The 17,926-nt window shown below is 49.3% G+C and overlaps 3 protein-coding genes across 4 annotated transcripts; all 3 read right to left on the reverse strand.

The window, feature by feature from the left end:
* Positions 1-2,664: 2,664 nt before the first annotated feature.
* On the reverse strand, positions 2,665-11,903 carry si:dkey-34e4.1 (carboxyl-terminal PDZ ligand of neuronal nitric oxide synthase protein). Its single transcript, XM_049738346.2, has 10 exons — positions 11,372-11,903; positions 10,281-10,352; positions 7,258-7,350; positions 7,136-7,194; positions 6,953-7,061; positions 6,635-6,880; positions 6,229-6,378; positions 5,699-5,903; positions 5,286-5,475; positions 2,665-3,683 (listed from the first exon to the last, which is right to left on the reverse strand). The coding sequence occupies exons 1-10, from the start codon at positions 11,477-11,479 to the stop codon at positions 3,227-3,229; spliced, it is 1,689 nt and encodes a 562-aa protein (XP_049594303.1). The 5' UTR covers positions 11,480-11,903; the 3' UTR covers positions 2,665-3,226.
* Positions 11,904-12,059: 156 nt separating this feature from the next.
* Positions 12,060-14,819, reverse strand: cacfd1 (calcium channel flower domain containing 1). Of its 2 annotated transcripts, none has more exons than XM_049738372.1 (5): positions 14,348-14,819; positions 13,853-13,925; positions 13,577-13,702; positions 13,387-13,494; positions 12,060-12,958 (listed from the first exon to the last, which is right to left on the reverse strand). In XM_049738372.1, the coding sequence occupies exons 1-5, from the start codon at positions 14,457-14,459 to the stop codon at positions 12,880-12,882; spliced, it is 498 nt and encodes a 165-aa protein (XP_049594329.1). In that variant the 5' UTR covers positions 14,460-14,819; the 3' UTR covers positions 12,060-12,879. The 2 variants fall into 2 exon arrangements, with proteins under 2 accessions (XP_049594329.1, XP_049594330.1); XM_049738373.1 differs by lacking the exon at positions 12,060-12,958 and adding an exon at positions 12,965-13,284.
* A 101-nt stretch (positions 14,820-14,920) lies between these two features.
* ptcd2 (pentatricopeptide repeat domain 2) lies at positions 14,921-17,479 on the reverse strand. Its single transcript, XM_049738357.1, has 10 exons — positions 17,325-17,479; positions 17,052-17,144; positions 16,791-16,920; positions 16,599-16,716; positions 16,403-16,481; positions 16,222-16,313; positions 15,940-16,053; positions 15,763-15,837; positions 15,556-15,672; positions 14,921-15,484 (listed from the first exon to the last, which is right to left on the reverse strand). The coding sequence occupies exons 1-10, from the start codon at positions 17,440-17,442 to the stop codon at positions 15,263-15,265; spliced, it is 1,158 nt and encodes a 385-aa protein (XP_049594314.1). The 5' UTR covers positions 17,443-17,479; the 3' UTR covers positions 14,921-15,262.
* Positions 17,480-17,926: the final 447 nt, after the last annotated feature.

Consider the following 17,926-nt stretch of genomic DNA (forward strand, 5'->3'; position numbering starts at 1 on the left):
GTCACGAGTGTGCTTCGACTTTTGGTTTTGAAACGTGGGCATGACCCTAGAGATGCCAAAAAGAAAAGGGCAAAACTCACAGGGCGCTGCTGTAGGCCACATCTCACACCAAGACGCTCACACTCCATCTTGTGATGTCACTCACGAGGCCGCGTCCCTTAAAAAAGCACACGTCCAACACGTGAGAACTACAGTAGACACAAAATACACTCAAGTGCATAAACCATTTGATTTACTTTCCTTTATTTTTTTATTATTCACAACTTGCTGTGATTCTGCAAAAAAATCAAGAGCTGCAATACTTAGCTCGAGATGGACCTGCTGGCAAATTTCCATGGCTCCAGTACTTTAACGAGAGTGGCGCGTTTTGCATAAACAGTGAAAGGTTGACCATTTTAAAGGTTGATTCAAGGTCACTGGCAAATGTTTTGGTGCATTTGAGGCTCATCCCGAGACTTACTTGAGTCTGAAGCCCAACAGCCCGTGTTTAGAACAGTCAGTGAGTGAGTGAGTCAGAGGCCAAACATCTGCGGCGGCGGCTTTTGTTTGCCCAGAACGCGCATGTGTGCGCGTGTGCACAAGTGCACACACACACCCGTGCGGTCATTATGTAGAGCGAGCGTGGGGCGGTAATTGCCGAGCTCCCGCTCTCCATCCTGCTGCTGATGAGGCCTCTAATTGAAAGCGGATGTCATGAACACCTGGGCAGTGTCAGTCGGTGAGCGCAGCCCGCCCTGCCATTAACGCTCGCGCGTCGCAAAAAAAAAAAAAACAATCAGAAAGGAGCACGCCAAGGATCAGGAATCGGCCGTTGCATCACGAGTGAAATGCGGCAAGCCAAGAGCTTGACTGTGCCGTGCGGCGTGCGCGCTGTCGATTCCAGCCGATTACAAGTAAACCAATTACCGGGCCTTCCGGGATGCATCTGCCTCCGTCCATTTCCAGCTAATCGGCACGAAGCCATTAGCATGTTGTATTGGTGGCTCCCAAAAAAAAAAAAAAAGATAAGACAGCCAGAGCACATGAGAGAGAAAGTTCATGAAAAACGAGCCAATGGCGGCCTTTTATCTCGCCATGGGCAAGTTAGACTCATTGCTAGCCAGAAAGCCAGCGAGCAAGTTACAGAGAGTCGCTGTCATTGAATTCAAGTGGAGTCTCACAAATACCAATTGAAACTCAAGGACGGACTTTCAGAGGTTCGAGGTCTTAAATAAAATGCGACTCAAGTCTCGAGTCAAGATCACCATGCGACTGACGTGCCCAGCAGCATCGAAGCTAATTAGCCCGCCGTTGCCATGCAAACCAAGGTGGGAAGGACAAGCGACTTTCACCAAGGTCGCGGCGGCTGCCAAAGCCAGCGTTTATCTCTCAGCAGATAACGACGACTCGGGGAGGAGGGAATTATCGGAAGGTGGCGCCGTTGACGGAGCGCTCGCGCAATGTGACGCAGCTATCGGATAAAAAACTGCAAAAAATGGAGACGTTAAATGAAAAGGCATAAAATGGCCTTCCTGGAGGTGATCTATCACTGTTCCTTCGCTCCGTGTCCTTATGCGTGCAAGATTGATGGCCGCAAATGGCCCACCATGTTTTGTGCATGCAGCGTCAGCTTCCCGCCAATCAATTCATCAGCCGCCAAAACGGAATAATAATCAGATTACCTTCAGCAGGGCGGAAAATGACTCACGAGTGACACGGCGACAGAATACGGGAAAGAAAACGACGGCAGCCAAATGTTTCATCGTCAGATTCGTCACGTGTCAATTATCGTTGAACCGATTGTCGACTGATCGGTCATTCCTGTAACGATTGTCATTTATCACGATATCCATGAATACACCCTCGTGAGGATTAAGTGAGTAGAACAATGGATGGATTTCTGCCAACACTGTTGACCTTGTATAGCGTGTTTTCCTAAATGATGGCTCACTCACCTCGTTGGCCTTCGACCGTCAGCCGACGCGACGGCGCGTCATGGACCTCAGCGCAGGTGTTCCTTTCTCTGAAACGGAGGAAAGCAAAGCAAACATCACTGGTCATCTCCTAATTCTCTATTTAGCACCAAACACGAGCCACTTAGCTTTTCAGACGCTCCTTTTTAGGAAGACAAGAAAGAGCTGACTCGTCAAGTAGCTGTCAATCAGGATGCTTAGCGCGGTTAGCATAGCTGGCTTTAAAACAGGCTGGGTCGAAGTTTCCACATCACAAGTTACAGTCAAATGATGTTCAATAAATGAGCAAAAGAGAGGGATAACTTTTAAATAAGAAGTAGTAGTAGAAGTAGTTTCTGGTAGTATTTTAGCCGCGACGAATCGAAGTAATGAGCCTTTCCCAAGTGGACGCCATTTAATTAAAGAAGCTACAGTTAGCATTTTAGCTTATAGTTTAACTTTGTGACACACGGTGAACGTCATGACACAAAGAAGATTTTAGCTAGCTTAGTTTAGACCCAAACACAAGCATCATCTTAACTGAAGAAGCAAAAAATACAAATTAAAAAATCCTGTTCACCTACCTTTGTTCTCGAATGTTCTTCCAAAGCAGTAACAGAAGAGCGGAGAGCGCCCCCAACTGTTCTGGAGCGTCTATAAAATAACATGCGTGACAAATCTATACAAATATTTTATACAAAATGAATAAAAGGAAAACACAAAGTCATCCCAATTATTTTTGTATTATTATTGCTTTATTTACGGCATCACCGACATTTTACACCTGCAACTATACAAATCCATCACTCGCATCACAGTTAACACCAGAAGAAATCGCGCGTTTTTCTTACGGAAGACGATTTTTTTTTCTCTGTCGACTATTTTCTCTCAATATTACGACTTGAACTTTTTTCGTACTCCTCTCCCAACGTTCCGACTTTACTCAGCTTTTTTAACATACTGTTATTTACCCTTGATGGATGTTTCATATTCTTGAAACTTTATTTTAATGTTACAATTGTTTTCAAGTAAAGTCCAATCAGGTGCTGCGGCTTCTACCGATTGGAACGAACGCTGACCATCTGCGAAATGTTTCGGAATGCAGTCCACCCTCGCCGATTAAAGAACGAGTGAATGGGAGCCAACGTGGTGCAATGCAAGTGCTACGCGGGTTCCTTGGAAAGAGTATCTTGCATGCTGGCGCTTTTCCTTAGAAAAATACGAAATCCGTCCACGTGCGAACGTGTGGTGGAACGAATGGCCGGGTAAGTAGGAGAAGCGTCAAAGGTGTCGGTTTAACTCCGTTGCGGGACGGCGTGCTCGTCCTGGCAGTTGTCCAAAAGCTCGTCCTCGGAAAAGCTGATGTGAAGGCAGGTGTCGTTGACGGGGGACGAGGCGGGCGGCCGGCCGTCGTTCCAGCTTTGAGTGGAGTCCGGGTTCTCCTCGTGCCCGTTGCGGACCGGAGTCCCGAAGGTCCCGCGGTCCCCGAAGGCGTCGTCGTCCCGCAGAGGCGACAGCAGCGATTTGGTCTCGGAGCGCACGCCCGAGTCGTCGCTGGCCGAGCAGGAGCTGCTGAGCGAGTGGAAGTCGGCCGACGACAGCGAGCCGGGCGTCGCGTCCGGGTAGGAGAAGCGGAGGCTTTCGCGGCCCGGGACACCGTCCTGGACCGAGCCCGGGGACAAGGTCCGGCTGGCTCGCTTGCGGTTCAGGGAGGGAGGAGGAGGATCCAGCTTTGGGACGGGCGCTTGATACCTGATGACCACAGATCACGACATGTTAAATATGACTCTCTAATGTAGAAATAAAAAACAGCCAAGGTGACCAAAACCATTTTGGAGCTCTCGGGAGCTCTCAGGATCTCCCTAACCCTAACCCCCCCCCCCCCCGAGCTTCTTGACTCAGCACTCTGGGCCTTAAGAGCGCTTTGTGGTGAAAGCCTCTTCATGGTCTGCTTGCTTGTTTTCTCCTTTTCATCCCCGCAACGTCTTTATTCAAAAGGCCGAGCGCTCGCCGTGCTCGCATGTATTTGATTAGCGGCTTGCAATTGTTGGCTATTGTTGCTCTTTCATTTTGTTTTTGCTCTTGATGAAAAGACGCTCGCAAGGAGTGCCAGCTGGCCAGGTTATTAAAGGAGAATATTTTAATATCATGTGCGACCGTAAGGTGGCTTTATTGTCACTTTGGCAAAGCAGAAGAAGACATTTTTTTTTTTTGGAGCGCCTTTCTTGATTTCTACGTGTTAAACGGTGGCCGGTTTTGGAGAGTGTGCACACTTTTGCAACCACATCATTTATCCCTTGACATGTTTGAGGAAGAAAACGGACTGTAATGCACAGGTTATTGGTCACATGGATGAGTGATTGATTTATTTTTTTTCCCTTGCCGCCACACGATTGGCCGATCACCGCAATTTTTAAACGCGATTGTGACGTTGCATGCTGCATGTCGCGCACGATACTCACATTAAGAAGGAGGAGGAGGAGGAAGAGGAAGAGAGGGGAGAAGAGGATGAGGAGGAGATGAGGAAGATGAGCAAGACGAAGGTGGGCAGGTGCAGGGTTTTTTTTGGTGCATGTTTTTGATTTGATTAGAGGAGCAAGAGGACGAGCAGGACGGGATCCTGGCACCTGACGAAAAGAGGCCACAGTTAGAGGGCGGCCGGCCGGCTTGCTACCAAACGCAATCCGAGCAACTCAAACCATCAACCTCCGCGACGTCGCATTTGAAAAACAGTTGCATGCCACCAAAGTGCAGTACCGTGTCGTGCCACAAGCTATGTGGCAGCACTGAGCTGGACGTGTGACTGTTTAAAATGAACCAAACGTCTACCCTCATAATAATAAATAATTAAAAAAAGATGTGATGAAATGTAAAAAAATCATTATAAAAACTACTTTTCCTCATACTTGTGTTTAGCTTATCACAAGAATTTTTGTTGGGGTAAGCACAAGGTTTTGAGTGGAAGCAGACGCTTGAACGGACGCGATGCCATTGGCTCCTCGTGGTGTTGCAATCTGTTTTATCGCGCCGGGACTTCACACTTGCGAAAGGAAAACATTAAGGGGAGGGGCTGCTATTGAGGGAATGTTTTCCCTCATTGGCGCTTTCGGCTTTAAGGGGATTAAAAGCTCATTAAAAAGTAATTGCGGACTTGATGTTGCTGTGGCGGCGGCGGCGGCGGCGGCAGCGGCGGGGAAAAACATCAGAATGGAACGTCTTGGGGCAATTTAGGCAGATTAAATGTTGACTCAAGGCTTTCTTTGATGGAAACACAAATGTTTGCATCCATTTGCTTTTTCACAATGCTCCCAATGGGCGCCAGGAGAATCAGCATCCACTTGAAAAAAGTCTTACTTTTCCTCCACGCTGGACGCTCTCCTGCTCACGACGGGGTCCACCTCGTCGGACGCGGCGCCGCCGTCGGCCGCCGGGACGAGGCGGCCGTCCCCCGGGCCCGGCGGGATGGAATCGGTGAGCCGCTCCAGGGCGTCGCCGTAGCGATGCTTGAGGTTGAGCGAGAGAGGCCTGGTCCAAGCGGAAAGCGCTGCGAGACACCATTGCAGAGTAAATACCTAAGTGTGCTATAAAAGTGAAAAATAAATTGTCCTTCCAGTGGAAAAATGGGTTCGCTAACAGGGTGATCTAAAAGCAGTGCTTTGCCGCCATCGTGTCACATCAATGAATCATCTTGAGGGGGTGTGGATTTATTTCTAATTCACAACTTGGGATGCGAGTTGAATGCTGACAGGTCGAGGCAGGTCGCTCACCGCATCCGTCGAGCGGCGTCTCCGAAGGCGGAAGCTCCGCCTCCAGGCTGGCGCCGGCTCCCGCCTCCAGCTGCTGGAGCTGCTGCACCAGCAGGGCCAGGTGCTGCAGCAGGTCGCGGTTCTGCAGGAGCAGCTGGTGCGAGCGCGCCTGCGCCTCCATGCGGGCGGCGCTCTCGGCCGCCATCTGATCCTTCAGCAGCTGCACCTGCAAACAAACGATGGGAAGGAAGGAAAAATGGACAATTGGTAATGCCCGACAAAGACATCATCACTCTGTTTTAGCAATTTTTTGGTTGAGTGTTCAGCTGTGGGGAAGTGCTGCCCCCTAGTGGCACAACACAGGCCTTTCAATAACCTCTGAGCGGCCAATCAGAAGTTCCTAACCCGGCGACCCCAATAAGTGTTGTCGAGAGACCGACAGAACACTACTTTTATCTAAAGCATCTCAACTCGCTTTAACGCACATCTTTAATACCGAGATACCACAAGATGGCGCCAAAGCACTCAGTTTTTTCGGGCGACTCCCTCACCTGAGCGACAGCCGCCTGCGTGTGCTGCTGCTGCTGCTGTAGCTGCTGCTGAAGGAGCTGCAAGTAGTGGCGCGACGTCAGCGAGCCTGCCGCCGAGCTGCTGGGAGTCGCCGCCGATGTCACCGTCAACAAGGACTTTCCGGAAAGGTCCTGACAGCAAACACACAAAATATGGAAAGAAAAACAACATATGATGGTTTGGCTTTTATGACCTGCTAACACGCGACCCTCCCTGTAAATAAATCATTTCAAAAAGAAAAGAAAAGGGCCAAACATGTTGCACCTCTATTGGTTGGCCTCTAGAGGGCAGTAAATGCAAAGGATCATTTTGTCTGGCACAGACCAGTGTTGCTCCAAAAATGAAACATTGTTCCTCAGAACAAAATCTAAATTGTGTCTCACTCACCATGATGGTGTGGCCCGCTTTGACCACGCTAAGCTCAGCCAGACTGCGCAGGATGTCCCCGACCGTTTGTTCGCAGAGCGAGGCGCCAGAGGCCACGTCGTCCTCCTCCTCCTCCTCGTCGCCTGGTCCTCCTCGAGCGTCCTCCTCGCTCTGCCCGCCGGCGTCCTGCTCGGCGTGCTGCAGGCTCAGCTTGTGGCAAACCTCGAAGGCCTGACCCACCGTCCGCACGATGCGAATAGCCAGCGTCTGCACTCGGCGCCAAACGGAAGGAAGGACGGACTTGAGCCGCGTTCACCTTGAGCCGAGCCATTGACTGACCTTCTTTTTGGATTTGAAGACGTTGCAGCGGAAGCAATTACTGGAGCCGTCTCTGGCGATGTAGCTGAAGATCTTTAAATCTTGCGAGTCGTGCGACACGTAGAAAATCCTGCCACGGAAACGCCATCGGTGAACGTCAACAAAATGCAACTTGAAATCGCTACCTTTGAGTGGGCAACATACCTGTAAATGGGGTCATGCATAATGAGCAACTTGCTCTCGTCCCACGGCCGCTCTTTCCTCTACAGGCGGGAACGTCGTTAGCACGTTAGCCGCAATTCTCGGCCCGCCCACCCGCATCTCACCTTTTGTTTCTTGCGCAGCAGCACCTTGACGCCGTCCACCGACACCACCATGTTCACCTTCTTCTTCTTGATATTCTTGGCTTTGAACTCGTACTGAAAAATAATATGAAAATAATGGAGCGGTGTTGAGTGATATCAAGGTTGAAAACAAATGTGTCCTTTTCCGCAGCAGCCGTGCGTTGCAGGTCACTTGACCAAAGCGCTTGCGCCATTCAAGCGGCGCCGGAGCCCACAAAGGCGGGCAGGCAGGCAGGCTCCTTTAGATTGCGGCAACCTAGCAACGGCTTCAGTACAATGTGCGGCAGGATTTGGGGACTTCCCTGGAATTTTGCTCCTTTTTCAGGGAGGGGGGTGGGGGGGGGGGGGGGTGGGGTAACAATGAGGTGACTGTTGGGAGAACCGCCTTCTTGCCTTCAAAAATGTTTGTTTTGTAGCAATGCTAACATGCTAGCCATCAATATGCAAACATATAGCAAACTAGGAATTGAAAGTGCAAATTGTGCTTTTGCGCAATGGTAACATGCTAGCCATCGATATGTTAACATATAGCAAACTAGTAATTGAAAGCGCAAATTTTGCTTTTGCCAAACCGATGATTTCAAGCGTGAAATGTGTGGAGAAAAAAAAAATGGAAGCGCGTGTGGGATTTGCAAACGTGGTCCCGGTAACCTAACGAGAGGTTCAAGTGTCGCCTGTAAATCTCTCAGATGAGGGCGTGAGATGAGCCGAGAGCTGCATCTCACACGCGTGGCGGCGGCGGAGCAAATTCATTTCACATGCAAGATGCCAGCAGAAAATCAATGTTGCCCCGAGGCCTTGGTGCATTATTGAGCGTGCTGGTATTTCGAGGCAAATGCGGACAAATGGGAAGAGCTGCTGAATTGCTTTGCCACCCACATTTGGTGGCGAGAGTGCCCGTGGCGCTGGCTTCAAGGCACTGCGCTTTATGGAGGCCACGCTGGCATCAATGTTTGCCATGCGAGGGTTGCTCCTTTGTTCCGCCCCCCCCCCCCAACCCTTCTTTACTCACCCGAGGGACGGCCCGTCCTTTCTCGGCGCCTGTCAGAGAGGCACTGAGGCGTGGAGCCATTCTTTGCGCAAAGAGTCCCGTGTCGAGACGCCGCCGGTCCACTTTACGGGGAAGCCGGCCGGGCCTTTTGGTTTTGGCCCACATTAAATTTGGAATTTTTAGAGAGGAAAAGCAAGGCCCGGTTAAAATGATTTTTTTTTTTTTTTTCAGGCTAATGCCCCTTCTGATATTTGCCAGAAGGAAATTCCGATAATCAGTCCATTAATTGAATGCGAGACAGCTAGCTAGCTGGACAGTTACCCAGCAATAAACGCAGGCTCAGCGCATTTCCTTTTCACTTTTCTCAAGCCTGTGGTCTGACTTTTATTTGGTTGCGGCCAGACTTCCATCTCTGGTTGATTCTGCTGATCTATTCCAAAATGTCCACTCCAATCTGCTGCTTTGACAGCGACCTTTCTGTCCAAAGCCGCTGAGTCACGCTAAAGAGGCTCGGGGCAAAGTGAAAACATTTTGCAGGCTTCCATGTTGTTCATATGCGAGGATGAAAAGACGAAGCGCCACTTGTGTCGTGCGTGGGGCAAACAAAAGGCGACTTAACACTCCAAGCTGATCCGCTGCACTTCTAGGTCAGCCATTAGCTTGCGTACATCTGCCGTGAAAACAATGGGAAGCCCCTCCCGAGAAGCCACAAATAAAAGCCCTAATATATATCCGGTGTGTTTGAGTGCACATAGAACAAAAAGCAGCCTCCCTCCCTCCCTCCCTCCCTCCCCCTTTCCACTGATCCGTCGCCTCCTGTCTTGTTGTCTGGGACATCATAAGGTGTTTTATTGATAGGATTGGACCAACATGTGGCGCTCACTGCCCTACATTCTGTCAACAACGTGGGTAAATCAGGGTTCGCCATAACCCCCATTTTCCAGCCCGGCCGGCCGGCAAGCATTCCTCCCCCCTCCTCCCCCTCCCTCCCTTCCTTCCTTCCTTCCTTCCGTAATGCCTGCCGAATGTGCTCTTAACAAAAGGTGATCCAGGCGGACGGAAGGGTAAAAAAAGAATGCCATTCCCCGGGAGACTCTTGGCAGTCAGAGAAAGGAGGCCTTGGAGAAGGAAAAAAAAAAAAAAAATCCCATTAGGGGCCGATCGGAATTCAAAGAGGGAAGCGCCTCTTTGGCCCTCAGCCTCCATCTATTCCTGTCCACGCCGAGCAGATAGGGGCTAAATGGAGGTGCGCTATTTTGGTGGCACAACAGCGACAGGAGGGAGGGGAGGGAGTGCTTCCATTTGCGTTCTTCAACCAAAAGTGCACGATCCATTCAAAGGCGCCGCTGGGCCACGTGAAAGCACGAAAACAATGGAGAGCGGCCTCACACGCGTCCAAAAGGATCGGCGGGGGGTGCGAGACATTGTGTCTCGCCGTGGGAACGGCAGGTGTGCGGCTGAGCCGGCCAATCGGAATCAAGAGATTAACTAAAAAAAAAAAAAAAGGGGGGGAGGGGCGGGGGATTTATTCAATCACATGTTTTGCAAAGTGAGCTGGCCTTGATTGAGGAAATAAGAGCGCCTTGCAGCTCTTGTTCCTTCCCGTGCCTTCCAATGGATTTGAAAAAGAAAAAAACGCTTGCCACCTTGCAAACACACCCAAAAAGCTCCCAGATGAGTCTGGAGGATTCCCCACCTAAATTGGCGAGCAACGCCGCAGCACTCATGCGTGCTTCAAGCGCACATTTTGGCGTCGGAGCGCGCTTAAGAGCCTTGTCGTGTCGGAGCCTCGCCGCCGCCGCCGCCGCCGCCGCTCACTTAAATGACGCCGTCAACCCACTCATCTCGTGCAGTCTCTGGGGGCCGCTAGTGAGTTAGCATCCTTGTTATTGTCAGCCGCTCTAAGGCATTTCTCATTGCATGTTAGCATTAAGCTAGTGGCCGTGCATTTTCATCCAGTTTGCGCGAATATTTTAAAAGTGTGAGTGTCTTGAGCATGAGGCCATCTCCTTACCCGGATCCTCCTCATGGCCGCCACAATTTCCATGCGACTGTTGGGCCGTGCCACATCCAGGCTCCCCACATACTGCAACACAAAAGGCATTTTGGATTCCAAACGGAGCAGCACATTTGAACACATGATCATTATTCATCACCCCCCCACCCTCAAAAAAACAGACAAATAAGTAGTTGTTCTGTTGCTCACACCGAAAGGTTAGAAAAAGAAAAGTTCAAATAATCTGCTCCATGAGAAGATGCATATGTGCCTCAGGGCTCCTTTCGAGGGCCCTCAAAATGTCCTTGGCCGCAGCAAAACTTCAGAGCTTTTTTGATGAAGGTGAATTTCAGAGCAAAATCTCAAGTTGTTGTGCGTGAACGTCATCCGTCCTCATATGGGTGTTGCGAGTCTGCGTCAAAGCACCGCATCATGACAGCTGCTCTGGTGAATGGGTCGAGCACCCTAAATAAGTAAGCAAGCAAGACAAGCAATCCACTCTAATATTGAAGGTAATTACAAAGTATACTCGGGTCCTCTAAAAGCTGAATTCTGTTTAGCTGAGAGCTGAATAATTGATGGCACAAAGACAGCTGGTGCAAAGCAAAGTCGCTGCCTGCGCTGCGTCCGTCCGTCCGTCCGTCCGTCCGTCCCAAAGCTAATTTTCTGCCAAAGTGCATTCAAAAGACACAATGGTCAGCTTGCACGCATTTACTTTTCTGATCAATTGCACTATGAAGAGGAGTTCTAATGCAACGCACGTGACTTGTATTTTCATCCCACATCCATTTTTCATTCAATGTTTTGCCTACTCTACTCTGCAGTTAGTTGTTGAAAGTTTTTTTTTAATTGAATACTTGGGGGGACTACTTTTTTTACTTTGTATTGTTTGGAAGTCATTCATAAATACATTTAATTACTCTTTCCACCTGTACTTGAGTGACTACTGATGATTAGGAGGATGACTTTTTACTTTGACTCAGTGTAAAGTAACCCACCCATGCTCACCATTTACTCAGCACTTAGAGATTTTTTTTCCCCCCTTAACTTGAGAAGAAACAGTAGCTTTCCTTGAGTCCAATTTTTGTCGCGTCTCTCCCCACGCCTACCTTGGCTTGGAAGGAGATGCCATGCTGGTAAGCTTCCTCGTTGTGCAGCGGCAGCCTGGCGTCGGCCACGTCGTCCACCAGGTTGTAGCGGTTCCTCCTGGCTGGCATGGCGGGATCCCAGGCCGGGGGGGATCCCAGGCCGGGGGGGATCCCACGCTGCCCACGCAGCCGCGGCGCCGCGCGGACCTCACCACAAGGGTCCGGGTCGGTGCTCCTCCACGCCCCGGCGGCTACTGCACATTGTTGTCGCTCCAAACCGGAAGACGAGCAGGAGAAGGAGAAGCGTCAATGCGGTGCTCGTAAATTAGGCTGGGCTGATGGTGGGCTGCAGGGGGACGGAGGGCTCGCTCTGCAAGGAAGGCAGGATGGCGCGCGGGCGCGCTGCACTTGTCTCGGCTTCCCGCACAAAGCAAAGCTCTAGGGCAAAGTTGCACCGAATCCGGACGGGCAGGCGGGCGGGCGGGTGGGCAGTTGTGATTGTGCGTCATGCGCGCATGGTGTTGTCCACCCTCGAGCTCCCCCTGGAGACCAAACGTGGAGGCGCTTGCGGCGCTTTATTAGGCACACTGGATGAAATTACAAAATAAATATGAAAATGATGATTCAGTTCATGAAATAATACAGCCAGTGTCCAGAGGAACTTTGAAGCAATTAATGAACTAATGTTGATGTCATCAAACGGCAGTCCTCTAGTCGCACATTGGTTTAATTGAGCAATAAGAGGATTCATGTCACAGCACACAATGTCAAGAATTTAAGACAAAAACAACACTAGTTAACATGGCTTAACAATATGTGCGTGTGTGTGTGTGTGTTTACTGGTGCCCGCGTACCTGAGAGCCCAAGGAGACGGACGAACGTTAGCTGACAAAATTGCTGTAAACATTTGCTGCCAAACTTCCCTTCATGTTATGGAGAACGACAAGCAAAAACACAAATAATACATTACCAATCAATCAATTAGTCCCTCCCTTTTGAATGTTATCAAAGTTCAGTAAGAGCGAGTTCAATAGCATTTCCTCAAATAGTGTCATCCTTTTTCAAGAGTGTCAGTTTCCATTCCGAGCGAGCAAAAGTCGAGCTTATCCGTTAAGCAAAAATAAAACACTGTTTTAATTTTTGAGGTTAAAAAAAAATACATTCCAAGTCGTGGATCGGGAAAGGCAGAGGTTGAGTCTTAAAAGGTGCAATAAAGCCACAATAAAATCTTTAGTCGCGTAAGCGCACAAACAATACAATCCGCACGACGACGGTTCAGGTCCTGAAAGGGAGCCGTCACAAAACGGACGCCCCCCCGCTTCACACGTAACAAGCAAGCGGACAAAAGAATGCAAACCACAATTGGAACAATGACAAAAATCGGCATCATGCTCGCTCCACTCGCATCCATGTCCGCTAAAAGGAGGAAGGGAGAAATAAATAAGGGGAGGGCTTCTTAAGAGCGTCGCCGGCGAGGAGCTACGAGGACGGGACCAAAGGCGGCGGCCGGGTGGCCGGGCGGCCGGGCCTCACTCGGCGGCGCCGCTCATCCTCTCCTCGTCGGCCTGCTTGTGATGCTGCAACCGGGCGTACGTCACCGCGTCCCCCCTGAGAGGTGAGCCAGCGAGCGCAGTTAGGGGATTAGCGTAGCGCAGGGGGCGGGGCCAAGGCTTCCCTTGGCCGGGCTTGAAATGCCTCCCGGGAATATGTTAGGATGGACTTAATGAAAAAGAAAATCTGAAAATGTATGAATGCTAAAACGCAAATAATCAGGGAGGATGTAGTTGTTGTTTTCTTAGTTTGGGCAAATTTAACATGAGTTACACTGCTCAACACACATTTCACTGATTAAAAGGATACACATCAATTTCTATTAAATAAAAATTTAAGTTAATTACGCAAAGGAAAGTAAGTGGACTTAAAATGAAAGTCTGCTGCTTGTTAGTGGGCGTTACACAAACGGGCAGACAGTGAGATTTGTTTTCTTTTCGAAAAGTGAAACAAGTGAAAGAGTGGTGCGTTTGGAGTGCTCTTACTTTTTGCCGAGAGACGCCAGGCCGTAGAGGACCCCGGTGGCGAAGGCGATGGCGTTGCCGAACAGCGTGGTGAAGGAGAAACTCAGGAAGATGGGGAAGAGCGCCATCCTGAGCCCAACACAGGTCAGGTCAGACCGTTTCAACTTCCGCCACCAAACCCCAACGACGTCAACATCGGACGACGTCTCACCCGCAGTAGAAGAAGGATTTCTGCCAGGGTCGGAAGCGGTCGGCGCGGGCCGCCACGGCGTTGGCGAACTCGATGAACTGGCAGCAGAAGGGCACCTCGCACAGGAACAACACGAAGGCGTTCAACCTGGATGCGGCCGGCGACGTATCAGTCACAACTTGCTCATGTTTTACAAAATCTATTATTATATCAAATGGATGTTTGCGCCACAAAATGTTAAATGAAACGGTCTGGATACGTTGTGAAAAGGAAATGTGCGCTAAGGCCATGACTTACACCATCCACACGCCGGCGGCGATGTTTAGAGGGTTCACCGTGACACAGTTCCAGACTCCTGCAATGGCACACGCTGCACAACACAAAGAATGATTGAAATAACACGGACACAATGTGGAGAAAGGACTTATGGTGTCGACTGGCACTTGAGGGTCGTCCTGCTTAATAAATGATGCAGAGGTCATCAAATATGCAGTGACACGGATGGTGTGTCAGGTGTTGCTGATGCAACTTTTTGTCAGCAAACAGGCTCGCGTAGGTTGCAGGAAGATAGACGACTGCCCCCCCAAATCTTTCACAACAACAAGAAAATTCAAAAGTATTTTAAGAAAATTGCGGCGGGGAAATCCGCGAACGCCGAACCGCGACGCGAGTAAGTCGGGGTGCCCTGACGTCACGATAGGTTTGTGTGCCACCAAGCACGCGATGAATAGCTGTTCTACTTGTATACGATACTCTTACAAAACAATATTTGAATAAAAGTCCTCAACTTACATATTCCTCCCAAGACACCGGCTATTTTGCAAAGCCACCGGTACCACCACGTCATGCCATCATCCTCCGGAGGGGAAGCTTTGCTGGACGCTGCGGTCTCCTCTGAGCTCATCGTTTGGACCGAAAGTTACCAAGCCCGCCCGCTCGCCCACACCACACCACACCACACTTTGGTTTCTATGACTGACTTGCCGGTGGCGCGCGCGCGCGAGAGAGAGAGAGCGGCTCCGGACGCCGACGCCAGCCGAACCGTGGAGCCAAAATGGAGCCCGTCCTTGTTATTATATTATAAAGCTTCTGGCTCGCAGCTAATGCTAACCAGTGCCGACCAAAACATGTACGCTGACAGCAAAATCATGCAAGTGTGTAATTCTCGCAACTGTAATTCCAGTACTGCAAATGTAAAACAACGACTCGGAATTCTCCGACTTGTTTTGGCGGAAGCTACGGTTTCCTTTTCCGGTTTGCCGCAACCGCGGTGCATTGTGGGACGACACGGCAAGGATCATTTTGTTGTGATTCCTGTTCAGGACAAATGTACTGAATATATATGGACACAACTAAATATAGGAATTCATTATTTAGAACATAAATTTATATTTCAAATTATACGCATTGTTTCATGACAGCTCATTTCAGCCAATCAGAAAGACTCATCACAGAAGGTGGGCGGGATATCTGTCACACCAATCAGATCGTGCTGTTTTGTTTTTATAGTTTGGAGCTTGCTTAATGTAAAAAAAAAGGTAAAAAATATATATTAAATTATCTTTGTGATAAACAAAATTAATGCACACTCAACAGAATTGAAAACATGAACAAAATACAAGCCTTTGATTATGATAAACAACCATCGGGCCCATGCTTCTGAACACATTTCTTTATGCTATTAAACATATTTTGAATTCACAAAAATCACTCGGACAGCAGCGCTGAGTGAAGCGGCTTCAGTGTCCTCCTGCTGACGTGCCTGTCCACCACGATGGGGGCCACTTTCCTCTTGGGGGCCGGGGTGTGGCACAGCATGTCGTCCAGGCTCTGCCGCGTCACCTGACCGGCGCGCTCCAGCCGGGAAATGAGCCCATCCGCTTCATCCGCTAGCGCTTGGCCCTCGACATGCGCACGCAGCCGATCCAGCTGAGAAACAATCGAGGCAATGCGGAGGACGCTTGTGCTTCTCAAACGTGCGACCGACTGCTTCCACTTACCACCTCTTGAGAAAATTCCGGCTTCCTGACAAAGGACGGCCTCTTGGAGAGTTTGGCTGCGGAAAAAAGGATCGTCATGGCCTCCTCGGTCGCTCCGGACATTGCCAGCAACAAAATCTGATCATTCACGTCAAGAGAGGAAGAAAAAAAAAAAAGGTTCATGTCGAAGAACGCTCACTTTCTGGATTTCTTTCAAGAAAGACTCACCTTTAAGTTTTGGCACAGTTGGGTGTCTGTGCTCATGATTTGTGCGAAAAACCATTGGGCTTTTTCAACGTCGTTCTGAGAAGAAACGAGTTTGGCCAAAGCGTGTGAGAGGGGTGGAATGACATTGTGGATTGTCACTGACTGCATGCACATTTTGAAGCAGAAATACAGACTCACCTGTTGGAGCGCCAATGCAACAGCCAAGCAGTAAGCGTGCCTGGGGACAAATTGCCCTTTGGCCTGAGCCTCTTCCATGAGCAACACGCAAATGGCGTGCGACTCGCTCGTGTTCTGATACAACCACACACACAAAAAAAAAAAAAAAAATACACACAAATCGTGATCATCGTTTGAAAGAAAAACAAAAGTTTTCATTCTGAGAACCTTCGCTAAGTGCTGCTGTTTTGGTTAGCAACAGTTTTATTTATTTTTTTAAAACGAAACGTAAACATGGTGTACCAGTTTATAGCAGACGGCAGACGCCAGCAGGAGTGTGTCTTTGTTGAACGGCACACTTTGGCTCCTCATGCACCGCAACACCTCGAGAGCATCTTAAATGGCATTTGTCATTTCAAAACACAGCAGTCAAGAAGACGGACGGACGGACGGACGGACGGCACGTGCGCAATTGAGGACTGACCTTCGTGATAGCCCTTAACGAATAACATGTCGATGGCAATGTTGAAGGAGGTGGGGTGGGCGAAAAAGCCTCTCATTTCCTGTTCGGGGTGACAAAAGAACAATGGCGCAAACGCCGAGCATCTTGAGGTGTAAAAAAAGAAGTTTGTATGTGCGCTTGAATTTCAAACATCACTTTCTCCACCTGTGGTGTGCACCTGATCTGTGAGTGTAGCGGCGGCCATCTTCTCCAGGCCCAACTCGTAGCACAGCCTCATGAAGAGCGGGCCAAACTTGAACTCGCCGTGCGCCACATTGCGGTTTTCTGCATGGTACCTGGCAACGGGTGACGCTGTTGAGTGTGAAGCCATTGGGTCTGGGCTGGTTAAGTCGACCACACCAAAGCGGACCTGTAAATGGCATCTCGGGCCGTCTTCATGTCCTCTGCAGACTGACACAAGTGAAGCAGCAGTTTGAGCTCATCTCGCAAAACCAGGCTGTTCCTCCGCAGTTTGTGGCCAAACAGCTCGATAAAATTTCCTGCAAATATGAAGAGAGAGAAACAAACGGGTCGGACACGAGACTTGCTCTCATGATGTGCAAAAGATGCATTGAATTAAATAAGTCAAATGTAGATTCACTCCAGTTATTTCTCGCTAAAGGTACTTCACCATCTGATCCAGTGACGAGGTGAGCGACCGCCAACTTCCTTCGCTGGAAGTCTTCAAGTTTGACGACATCCTCTGACAGCAGATGCCTTTTTGCTGCACATTTAATACAATGCATTTTAGCGAAGGAGGTGAGGCAGGGCTGGGCAGGGCAGCGCAGCGCAGGGCAGCCCAGGGTCACCCCTGATCTGCACACAAACTCCACCAGTGGACTCAAAGATGTGAACAAACGAATGACTTTGCCAACAAACAAGACAGCAAACGTGTTGAATTCACCTCCTGAACAAGATTCAATCCAGCCTGGCTGTTGCAAAGCAGAAGTTGCCGCTTTGGGAGAGATGTAGGCACGTAACAACGAGCGACACCATGATGACGAAAAACTCCGCAGCGCCATATTGGCCCAAGACTGTACCACCACCGCGTTCACAGAGGGGAGACGAATGACAACTACGCAGTGTGGTTAACACCATCATCATTTGTCCACTGTGCGACATTTATTATATTTTGACACACTGAAAAACAAACCTTTGTGCAATAAATATGTTCATTTTGCCCAATAAGTCTGTTTTGCGTTTTTAAGCTTGACGGGAATGTGGTACATTCCAACACGGCAAAGTGTAAACCATTTTTCTTTTAACACTAGACATGTATAATAATGTAATAATATAGATTTTCATTCCTTAATTATGTTTTTTTAAGATAAAAACGCATTTTTTAAATGTATAATCCAATGTTCCAAATCGTAAATTCCTCTCCCTCCTGGTTATTTTGGGTCTTTCCACTGTTGGCCACGAGATGGCGCCACGCTAATGTGTTTGACACTGTACACTGGTAAGACGAGTCAAACCAGAAAGTATATCAAGCTCAGCCTAGTTTTT

This window comes from Syngnathus scovelli, chromosome 13, assembly GCF_024217435.2.
Source record: "Syngnathus scovelli strain Florida chromosome 13, RoL_Ssco_1.2, whole genome shotgun sequence".
Classification (NCBI taxonomy): Eukaryota; Metazoa; Chordata; class Actinopteri; order Syngnathiformes; family Syngnathidae; genus Syngnathus; species Syngnathus scovelli.